Source organism: Chrysochloris asiatica, unplaced genomic scaffold (genome assembly GCF_000296735.1).
Source record: "Chrysochloris asiatica unplaced genomic scaffold, ChrAsi1.0 scaffold00009, whole genome shotgun sequence".
Lineage (NCBI taxonomy): Eukaryota > Metazoa > Chordata > Mammalia > Afrosoricida > Chrysochloridae > Chrysochloris > Chrysochloris asiatica.
In genome coordinates, this window is record NW_006408527.1 from 35,767,036 (window position 1) to 35,778,653 (window position 11,618).

Here is an 11,618-nt window from a genome sequence, read left to right on the forward strand (position 1 = left end):
GGTTTCTGAAGCTGTAAATCTTTATGGGAGCAGAAAGCCTCATCTTTCTCCCACAGAACAGCTGGTAATTTCGAACTGCTGACCTTGCAGTTTGCAGCCCGATTTGTAACCATTACACTACCAGAGCTCCTTATCATGTACATAGTCACCCAGAATCTTTTCTCGTCAGTATTTGATTAGGAGTGTTCAGTGGTGATATTTTGTCTGTATTTATTGTTTTATGTACTATGGACTAGCAATACCCTATAATCATCTGTGACATTCTATTCTAGATATCCCAGTAGCAATTTGCAAAACATTAAGATTCTGTTTCTCTAGAGACACTTTTGGTACAATATCTCTATCAGTCAGTTTCTCCAGTGAGACAGAATCGTAGCAGATACACATGTGCACATACATACTAAGAAATTTATTTTAAGGAATTGACTCAGGTAAATAAAGGCTGGAAAGTCTGAAATTTGTTAGGCTGGCCACCAGCCTGGAAGCTCTGGAGTTGATGTTGCAGTTGAGGCAGGATTTCTTTGAAACTTTGGTTTTGCTCTCTAGACCTTCAATTATGTGGTGGAAGCCCACTCACCTTGACAGTAATCTCTTTTACTTAAAGTCAAGTGATTGTGGATGTTAACACCATGTACAGAATACCTTCATAGAAATACCTAGATAGTGTTTGATTAAATAGCTGAGCACTATATCTAACCAAGAGCCCTAGTGAGCACTAGGATAAAAACTGAATTGCTAACCAAGGACAATGGTTCAAACCCACCAGTCACTTCTTGGAAACCCTATACATGTCACTGTGAGTCGGAACTGACATGACAGCTGTTGACAACAACAGTAAATACCTAACCCTGTAGTCCAGGTAAGGAGCAGCTGGTGAGCTTGGACCACTGACATTGCAGTTCAAACGACTTTGCAGTCTGACACATTAGCCCACAGCGCCACACCATAGCAGTGTTTTTCAGCCTCTGCACTATTATTGACATTTTGGGCTAGATGATTCTTTGATGATGGGGGCTTTTACAATGTAGGATGTTTAACTTTCTCCCTTGTATTTAGCATAATGGTTACGAATTGGGCTGCTGAATCATGGTCAGCAGTTTGAAAGTACCAGCTGTTACTCAGGAGAAAGATGAGGCTTTCTGCTCCTGTAAAGATTTACAGCCTTGGAAACTCTGTATAGGGTCGCTATGAGTTGGAACCAACTCCATGGCACGTAACAACAACAACATATGCTAATTGACACCCCTGCCAAATAGTGACACACAACAAACATACAAAGTTGCCAGGAAACATTGCACAATGTACCCTTTGGGCAAAGTTGCCCTGGTTGAGATCCACTGTCCTAGAGATGAATACATTTTGGTGTAGGATGATAGAGGTGACTATGAAATAGTTGAAAATAGAGATTTGCAATTTTAAGTAAAGGATTAGAACTAAAGATTTGATTTAAAAGTCCTTGCTAAATAGGAATTTTTGCTTTCTAGGATGGGGAATGAAAAATACTATAGTAAGAAAAAAAAAAAAAAAGAGGACCCAGAATGGGGGAATAAAGTGAATGAATAAAAGCTAGGGATTGAGTCTTAAGAGTCATAGGATGGTGATTCAGTTGACATGAACTCTTGGATTTATTTTTAAATTATAAAAGTAAATATGTTTTCATTGTAAATAATTAGGAAATATTAAAGAAGTAGTAGAATTTGAATATGAGTGTTATCGGTTTTCACTGTTTTAATTTGTTATGTCCTATTGTCCCCAAATAAGGAGCTCTGGTAGTGTAGTGGTTATGAATCGGGCTGCGAACCTTAAGGTCAGCGGTTCGAAACTACCAGCCGCTCCGCGGGAGAAAGATGAGGCTTTCTACTCCTGTAAAGATTTACACCTCGGAAACCCTGTACAGGGTCACTATGGGTCGGAACCGACTCGACGGCACTTAACAACAATTGTCCCCAAATGCGCATTTCTTTTAGTTAGTATTTAATTAAATGGCAAAGGAAAAACGTAATTGTTGAAGAAAATGATTTGTTTTTTTAGGTTGCCGAGGAGCCCAAGTTGAGGAAATATGGAGTTTGGAACCAGAGAATTTTGAAAAATTAAAGTAAGTAATTTTAAAATGTCATAAATAATTACTTATATCTTAGCAAACTTAAAGGCTCATTAAGAAGCCCTAGTAGTGAAGTGGGTTATGTGTTGGACTGCTAACCACAAGGTCAGTAGTTCGAGTCTACCAGCCCCTCTGTGGAAGAAAAATGAGACTTTCAGCTCCCGTAAAGGAGCTCTGGTAGCGTAGTGGTTACGAATTGATCTGCGAACCTGAAGGTCAGCAGTTCGAAACTACCAGCCACTCCGTGGGAGAAAGATGAGGCTTTCTGCTCCCGTAAAGAATAACCGCCTTGGAAACCCTATCAGGGCCACTATGGGTACTGTGTAGTGATTATGAATTGGGCTGCGAATCTCAAGGTCAGCAGTTCGAAACGACCAGCTACTCAGCAGGAGAAAGATGAGGCTTTTTGCTCCCGTAAAGATTTACAGCCTCGGAAACCCTGTTAGGGATGCTATGGGTAGAAACCGACTGGAGGGTACTTAACAACAGCAACAAAAGATATACAGCCTTGGAAGTCCTATACAGGGTCACTGTCAGGATATATATATATATATGTATATATATATATATATATATATATATATACTCATTGACACATAGCAGCAGCATAGGCTCATCAGAATTGTCTGTTTTACTCTGAATTCAACATATTATCATCTCCTTTAAGTCTTTTTTCAAGTCTGTGAACTAGGTATTATTACCTGCATTTTACAATCAAGAACCTGAAGCTTTTAGAAAAATAATTTGTACGGAATTCAAACACAAGTTCCTATAATTATGGATCCACAAAATGCCAATTGGCTGGGTTTTTTAAAAATAAAATTCATAAAGATCAGTAGTGCTAGAACATAGAATTTATTTTAACATTAAAAACTATGAATAATAAATTAGTGTACAAAATATATTTAATAGATAATACATACTGATTTTGGATTTTTCTTTGTTAAGTGCCTTTGAATCAGTTCCAACTCACAGTGTCCTTGTGTAGGTTTACAAGGAGCAGCTGGTAGGTTTGAATTACTGACTTTGTGGTAAGCATTCTAGTGCTTATCCTACAGTGCCACACCAGGACTCTCTAATATATATTAATAGTAATGTAAAAATTGTTGTTGTTGTTATGTACTGTGGAGTCAGCTCGGACTCATAGTGACCCTGCACAGGGTTTCCAAGGTTGTAAATCTTTACGGGAGCAGAACGCCTCATCTTTCTCCTGTGGAACAGCTGGTAGTTTCAAACTGCTGACCCTGAGGTTGGCAGCCCGACTTGTAACCACTCTGCTAATTGCGTACACATTATTTTGGGGAGCATGGTGACTCCATAGGATAAACACTGAATTTTGAACCACAAAGTTAGCAGTTTGAGCCCACCAGCTCTGCTCTACAGGAGAAAGTTTAGGCTTTCTGCTCTTGCAAAAAGATTTAAAGCCTCTGAAACCCTCTGAAACCTTATATAGGGTTGTAATGAGTTGGAATCGACTCTAAGGCACTTGATAACATAAATGGTAATATCCATCTTTAAAATTTTTATCATATTTAGTACTTAATTTACTTCATTTGCCATTATGGTTGTTAAGTGCTGTCAAGTCGGTTTCGACTTGTATAGACCCTAATAAGATTTCCAAGGAGTGGCTGGTGGGTTTGAATCACCAACCTTGAGGTTCAAACCGAACTTGCGCTCCATTGTTTATTATACAGTGCCACACCAGGACTCCTCATTTGCCATTATTTGTATTAAATATTTAAAGTATAGAGAATGTGTCATTATAGAAACAGGGTGTGGTGTCATTAATTCGTGTTTTATTTTGTAGGCCAGTTCATGGGTTAATTTTTCTTTTCAAGTGGCAGCCAGGAGAAGAACCAGCAGGCTCTGTGGTTCAGGACTCCAGACTTGACACGATTTTTTTTGCCAAGCAGGTATGGTCCCCGGATACTCTGAAAAGTCTCAAAAACAACCTGTGTTTATGTATGACTTTATTTTACCTATGTACCTCCAGTGTAGCAGTTCTCACACTTGATCTCAGACCTCTTTATACTTTTAAAACTGATTTAGATCCTCAACAAGCTTTTGTTTCTGTGGATTCTATCCATTGTTTTTGTTTCTGTGGTAAATATCCATTGCTGTTTACCATTTTATACATTAAAAGTGAGAAATTAAAAAAAAAAAAAGTTTATGAATTCATTTAAAAAGAACAACAGTAACATGATATATATCATGTTAACATGATATGTTTTTATGGAAAAAAGGCCTATTTATCAGAAAAAAATTTAGTCGGAAGAATGCATTGTTTTACATTTTTGCTAATTTATGTATGCTCTAATAGGATATAACTGGATTGTCACAGCTGCTTCTTCAGTCAGTTTTTTCTTATTCTGGTTGAAATATATGAAAAATATCCAGTATTACATATATAGTTGGGAAAGAGAGAAACATTTTAATATCTTTTTCAGAGAAGTGTGAATATATATTTTCACACCATAAAAACTCTTTAAGTATTGCTTTATTTAAAGGTTCATTGCAGTGTGAAGTCTGAAAACATCTGACCTTTTTATATTTATATTAAAATTCTTTGGTTTATTTTGCCCTTTTAATTAATCTTTTATTCATGCATGATTTTGCTACATCATGCATCAGCCATTTGGAAAATTTACCAATTTATGCAGATCTACAGTTGTTGACACTTAATTATACAGTATCAACAAATCACCTTTGCTAATATTCACCACTTGTGCCATTAAGTATCAAGACACTTGTAAGTTCATGATGGTGGACCTAAATTTTACAAAAGTAATTTTCACCTGAAAGTTCAAATTTTTCCAATGGGAAAAAATACAGCCAGATGTTTTCCTTGAAATGACAGATTCATCTCACTTATTTTTAAGAAACTGTCTACCATGTACCCTAATCTGAATAGCCAGTTTTGTCTGATATCTTTTCAGGTAGAAATGGTGCTCCAGGAAAAAGGCAGTCAGCTTAGCCTACAATTCAAAACAGTTAAACAAATGCCTTTTTTAGAGATAACAATCATCTTGTTATGGGACAGAAGTGCTTTATTTGTGCTTTCCATTTCCTCCCACATAATACTAAAAGGTTGTGTGTGTACTGTAAGGTTGAATTTTAACAAAATTCAATTTAACAAAAATAAATCATTGTTTGATTAAAGACATTCTTAAGTGAAACTAGCTTTTACTGTTATTTTAAATACATATGTATGGCAGTGAAAAAGTTCATTGACACTGCCTAGATTTATGTTCAAATGCCATCGGTTCTTTCTGCAATTGTTTTTACACCATCAAAGCAAATGTTCAAACAGTGGAAAAGACAAAAACTTTCTGGAGTTAGGAGTCCTGGTGTGGCACTGTAGGATAAGTACTGTGGACTGCTAACTCTAAGGCTGGTGGTTCAAACGCACCAGTTACTCCTTGGAAACCGTTTGCAAGGTTGCTATGAGTTGGAACTGACTCAACAGCACTTAGCAACAATAACAAATACAGAGTTATTATGGAAACAATTAGCATAATCTGATTGACTTTTAGAAAGGTGAAGAAAATGAAATTGCTACTTTTAAATACATCCTTTTTAGATCACACCTTTACTATTTTAGATAGTAACTAATTTTTCTTATTGTAGAGCTTTTCCTTTCTTTTAAATCCTTTTCCCTTAAAATCTTTGAATTAAGGTTTTTAAAGAAATCAGAACTGTCTTATTTTTGTTTTAAGATTTTGGAAAAGATGGTGTGCCATCAAATTGATTCTGACTCATAGGGTTTCTGGGGTTGTAAATCTTTATGGGAGCTGAAAGCCTCATCTTTCTCCCACAGAGCTCCTGGTGGACTCGAACTGCTAATCATATGATTAGCATCCCCCAAATTTGTTTTGTTTTCCTGATAGCAGAATTTACGCTTAGATATATTTAGTGAATATTTTTATAATGCCACTTTGTGCCTGTTAACCACTTTGACTCATTAATTTTTTTCAACAGGTATTTTTTGAGCACCTGTTTTTTGCTGGACATTGTTTTAGGTATTAAGGATTTAACAGTGAACAGGTCAAACACACCCCTTATTTAATAACATTTATAATGATGTTAGCACAATAATAGTAGCCAACATTTACCATGCCTGTTGTGTGCCAGATATTGTGCTTTTAGATGTATTATCTTATTTAATCCTTACAACAACCCAATGAGGTTGTTATCCTCATTTCACAGATGAAGAAATTAAGGCCTAGAAAAGTTAACTTATTTGCCTGAGGTCACACATCTAATACGTGGTGGATTCGGAACTTAAACCGAGGTCTAAAGCCCAGGTTTGTGAATCAATGTGCTATACTACTTCCCACATTTTCTATTCATATGCTAACACATTCTTAAGTACTTTTTAAAAAATTTTTACTAAAACAGGATTATTGTCCAAAGTGCTTTGCATCTTGTTTAGCTTAATTATAGAAATTTGCCATTGTTCCATTTCAGTACACATTAACAATTTTAGTTAACTTTAATGAAGGCATACTGTATACTTTTATTTATATGTATATGTATACTCTCTCTCTCTCTCTATATATATATATACACATATATATGTATATATATATCCTTTTTTATTATTTATTTGTAGTAACTATCCTCACAACAACCCTATGAGGTTTTATAGGTTCTTCATTATTTCAGATGTGGACACTGAGTCCCAGAGAAATTAAGCAACATGCCCATGTTATACAACTAGTCAATGGGAGAGTTGGAGTACAGACCCAGGCACCGTGGCTCTGAGGTCCACAGTTAATGATATCACCACACTGCCTCTGTTCAAAGTATTCTTGATGTAGATGTTCCATGGTTAATCTCTTAAAAATTTCTAATTTTAAATTATCCATTCATATATTGAACTATTTTTATATTTATGTGTCATTCTAGTATAAGAAATATAGTTGTAAAACTTCAGCTTTTGTGATTCTCAAGGTGTGAATAGGAGACACAGGATAATGGATAGATAATTTTTAAATTTCTTCAGGTGATTATTCTCCTTTTCAGAAAAGTATTCTTAATTTTTAAATGTGTATGTGGTTACGAATCGGGCTGTGAACCTTAAGGTTAGCGGTTCGAAACTACCAGCCGCTCCCCGGGAGAAAGATGAGGCTTTCTACTCCTGTAAAGATTTACACCCTCGGAAACCCCGTACAGGGTTGCTATGGGTCGGAACTGGCTCGAAGGCACTTAACAACAACAATAAGAATATATGCTCGCTATACAAAATTTAAGCATTGTAATTATATCATGTAGAAAATAAAAGTAACATAGCCTCTGCTCTATAATTTAAAATAAATTTTCTAGAGTTTTTTTTAAATATATGAGGGTATTTCAAAAAGTTCTTGGAAAATATCCATTTTCTTTTATTTCCTTTTATCCGTGAACTTTTTGAAGCTCACTTATGTGTGTGTGTCGAGTTTGTTCCATCTCATAGTGACCGCATGTATAGGATTTCCAAGGAGCAGCTGGTGAGTTTGAACCACTGACCTTGTGGTTCAAATTGTCTTTGCAGTCTAGAGTGCCATACCAGGACTCCATATGCATATGTACACACACACATACATATGTATGTACATGTATGTGGATTTCTGGTGTGACACTGTAGGATTAGCATTGGACTCTGAAACAGGTTAATGATTTAATCCTACTTGCTGCTCCTCAGAAACCCTATACAGGGTTGCTATGAGTCAGAACAAACTGTATAGCACTTAACAACACACACATACACATACACACTTTTCTCTTGGTAATTGCTTCTTTCATTGTATTCCATACTAAACTGTAAATCCAGTCAGAGATTTTACTTTTATATATAGTTTCTGGTACATAGTAAATATCCAACAAAGTAGGTGAATGTTGATCTTTGATAAAGTTGCAGTGAAAGAATTTGGAATTCTCTAATGATTTTTTGATTTATAGTAACCTAGATATTTTAAAGGAGCCCTGGTGGCTCTGTAGAATAAGCATTCAAATGATAACTGCAGGGTCAGAAGTTCAAACCCATTATCCACTCTGTGGGAGAAACCCTGTACATAGTTGCAGTGAATCAGAATTGATTAGATGACTATGAGTTTGGTTTTTAGATATTTTTAAAGTATAAAAATATACTGTATCAAAGGAAAAAAAATCGTGCTTGGATTTGAATTTGTGATTTCTGTAATCCCTTGATGTTTTTCTATTATTATATTTCATACCTATTTTATTATAATTTAATATTTTCTTTGCACTGTGTTTCTGTAGTTTCTATTAAGATGTCAGATTAGTGATTGCCCAGTAGTACTGTGTTTGTTTGCTTTTTAGTGCATTATGCTGTGTTTCTCTTGAACTAGCAGATCTTTAATTCCTCACTTTGTTAGTTTGTAGCATATACCTCTTATGAGCCTAGACTAGACATTTTATATATATTTTACAAATACATAACCTTTAGTCCTAGGCTACAGTGACCTCCAGTAATGATTCCTAAACTAGGATATCTGGACTTTGAGGAGTTGTTTTCAGAAATTAAAAAATGAAAAAGATGAAAATTATATTTATTTGTGATATGTAATATAAATTAAATGTACTGTTTGGGTACTTATGGATGATACTGTATTAATTCAGAGACGTGATTGCCTGTGTTATGCTGATTACATGCTATAATTATAGGAGTGTTTGTGATTGAGTAATAAAAAAATGAGGAAAGAAATTCTAATCCAAAACCAAAACCATTGCCATGGAGTAGTTTCTGACTCATAGCAACCCTGTATAGGGTTTCTGAAGCTGTAAAGTTTTATGGGATCAAAAAGGCTTATCTTTATCCTGCAGAACAGCTGAGTTTGAACTGCTGATCTTGCATTTAGCAATCCAGTGCTTAGCCTACAGGGCCAGAAATTATATCCTAGTAATTGCAATTTGTATACCCAGGAATGACATTTTGGTAAATGTTCTCTGTAGAATTTCATTGTCTTATAGTTTCCATTTCACTGGTAAAAAAAGGTAAGATGTGACTTACTTGCCTAAGATCATACTAAAATAGTAAAGGGTTTCATCTGACTTTGTTCAGTTTTTCAGGAAGAATGATTAAGTGCATACAGTATGCCACTTACTGTGTTAATGAAAAATGAAAACCTGTCATAATCCCTATTCTCAAGGATTCTTAGAGTTCAGTGAAGGAGATTGATATAAATCAAAAAAATGTAAAAATTAGAGTGCTAATAAGTGCTATATTAAGAACAGTTTATAAGACTACTTACCTCTCTGACACAAACTGCAGAGTTTTGGGGTTCTCCAACACAGTCCTCACTTACGACACTTAGTTTCAAGTTTGAGGCTCCTCAAGACCATCCTTTAGTTTCAGTAATTCAGTAGAAGAACTCACAGAAAGCTGTTATATTTACAGTGTATGGTAGCATAGTGGTTACGAATTGGGCTGCAAACCGCAAGGTCAGCAGTTCGAAACTACCAGCTGTTCCGCGGGAGAAAGATGAGGATTTCTGCTCCTGTAAAGATTTACAGCCTCAGAAACCCTGTACAGGGTCACTATGAGTCAGAACTGACTCCACGGCACACAGCCACTGAAAGGATAGAGTCCTGGTGTGGCTCTGTGGGTTAATGCGTCAGACTGCAAAGCCTTTTCAACTGCCAGGTTGGCGGTTCAAGCTCACCAGCTGCTTCTTGGGAAACCCTTACAGTGTCGCTATGTATTGGAACCGACTCGACGGCACTTTACAACAACAACACTGAAAGGATACAGATTAAAGTTAACCAGGGGAAGAAATGCAGGGTCATAGTCCTAGAAAGTTCCACGTTTGGAGCTTCCAGTTGTCCTTTCCCAGTGGAGTCATAGATTGTGCAGACTTTCCCAGGAATGATGTGTGATATATATGTGGAAGATTATCAATGAGGAAACCTCACTTAGGTCTTGGTGTCTAAAGTTTTTATTGAGGCTTGGTCATGTTGATTAGCTAGCTACCCACATGACTGGCTTCAGCTTCCATTTCCTTCAGCTGAGCTGAGCTAATAGAATGTGTCGCAAAGCTCCCCTCCTAATTCTAGTTGTTAGACTATCTTATATAACCCAAATCTCTACCCTGCATCACATTGTTAGACTATATGGTGTGGCCTGTTTTACAAAACGAAACAAAGATGTTATGCATGACAAAGAGTTTAGAGATTACCTCCCATGAACCGATAGAGCAAGGTGGGACTTGGCGTAGTTAAGAGAAGCCTGAGAAAACTTTCCTGAGTGACAGTTCTGAAGAAATAGAAAAGTTAGGTAGATATTAGGTAGGGAATAAAGCTGGGGATCATTTCAGATAAACATAGCAGCCTTACAGCAAAAGGGAGTAAGATTAATAAAAGGTACTAGAAGGAGCCACTGTAGCTGGAGTGTAGAAGGCAAGAGGGAAGAATGGCATGAGATATGAAACTGAATAAGTTGTAGATTAAGGATAGGTTTGGTTACGTGTAGAAAAACACTGGTTTACATGTAATAGAAATTTTGTTTTTTTTTCTCCCAGAACTAAGAACTATCAGGTTTGCTAGCTGTTTCATTTTGTTACTTTGTATATGTGTGGCTTTTATTCTAAAAGTTACTTCATGGTCCAAGATGATTGCTGGACTTCAGCCTTTCTCTTTGTTCTATATTTCAGACAGCAGGAAGGGGATAACATATTTCCTGTTCTTAAGGGCTCTTCTAGCATCTAAAGATATTAGGAAGGTTGTCTTCATTCCAGGTGGCCATAGACCCAGACAAAATTTGCTGACTAGCAGCATTCTGCCATAGGTGCAGGCAGAGATACTATCAAGCATAGTCTTTTAGGCCATGAATGAGACTGTATGCTAAGACTAATGGAATATTGCAGATGTGTTTTTAGAAGGGTGACATGATCAGATTTTCATTTAGAAGAGATTACTTAATTTACTGTATAGGGATTGCGTACGAAGAGAAGAGAGTGCTGTAGGATATAGGAGTAAATACCAGTTAGGAGGCTCTTGTAAAAGTCTAGGTGAACTACTGTAAAAGACTAAGAAAAAGAACCCATACTAAGGGGGAGGGGTTCTTTGCTTGTTACCATGGGAAGTGGGGTGAAGGGAGGTAGGGGAAGGTGGAGCACAGGGTAGGGAGCAGATACAGGATAGTTTGGGTGCTAGGGATGGGGGCAATATATGAGAATGGGTAGGGGAATGGAAGAACAAAGCAGACGGGAAAACAATTAGGCAGGTTTGCATGTACTAAGTGGGATAGAGGTAAATAATGATGTATGCACAACCTTGGAACAACAGGGCTCTGGAATACAGGGACTAAGATATGATTGGAATGGGGAAAAGGGGAGAAATAATGTTAAAATGCTTGGCTGTGTTTTGGTTGGTTTCCCTTGCATACCATTATAAAATAGACAGTTGAGGGGGAGAGACAGGAATAGCCAGAAATATCACCATAGAAAGCTTCCTATAATTGATTGGAATATGTAAAATGGGGCTACAACGTGCCCAGTGAAGGAGGCTTCCTGTGGAG

General features: G+C 36.6%; 1 protein-coding gene across 1 annotated transcript in view; it reads left to right on the plus strand.

Moving 5' to 3' along the window:
* Positions 1-11,618, plus strand: part of UCHL5 (ubiquitin carboxyl-terminal hydrolase L5) — an 84,057-nt gene that overhangs the window by 21,525 nt on the left and 50,914 nt on the right. Inside the window, exons 2-3 of the mRNA XM_006834183.1 lie at positions 2,032-2,095; positions 3,909-4,014. Coding sequence (XP_006834246.1) covers positions 2,032-2,095; positions 3,909-4,014 — 170 coding nt within the window. The remainder of the gene's footprint in view (positions 1-2,031; positions 2,096-3,908; positions 4,015-11,618) is intronic.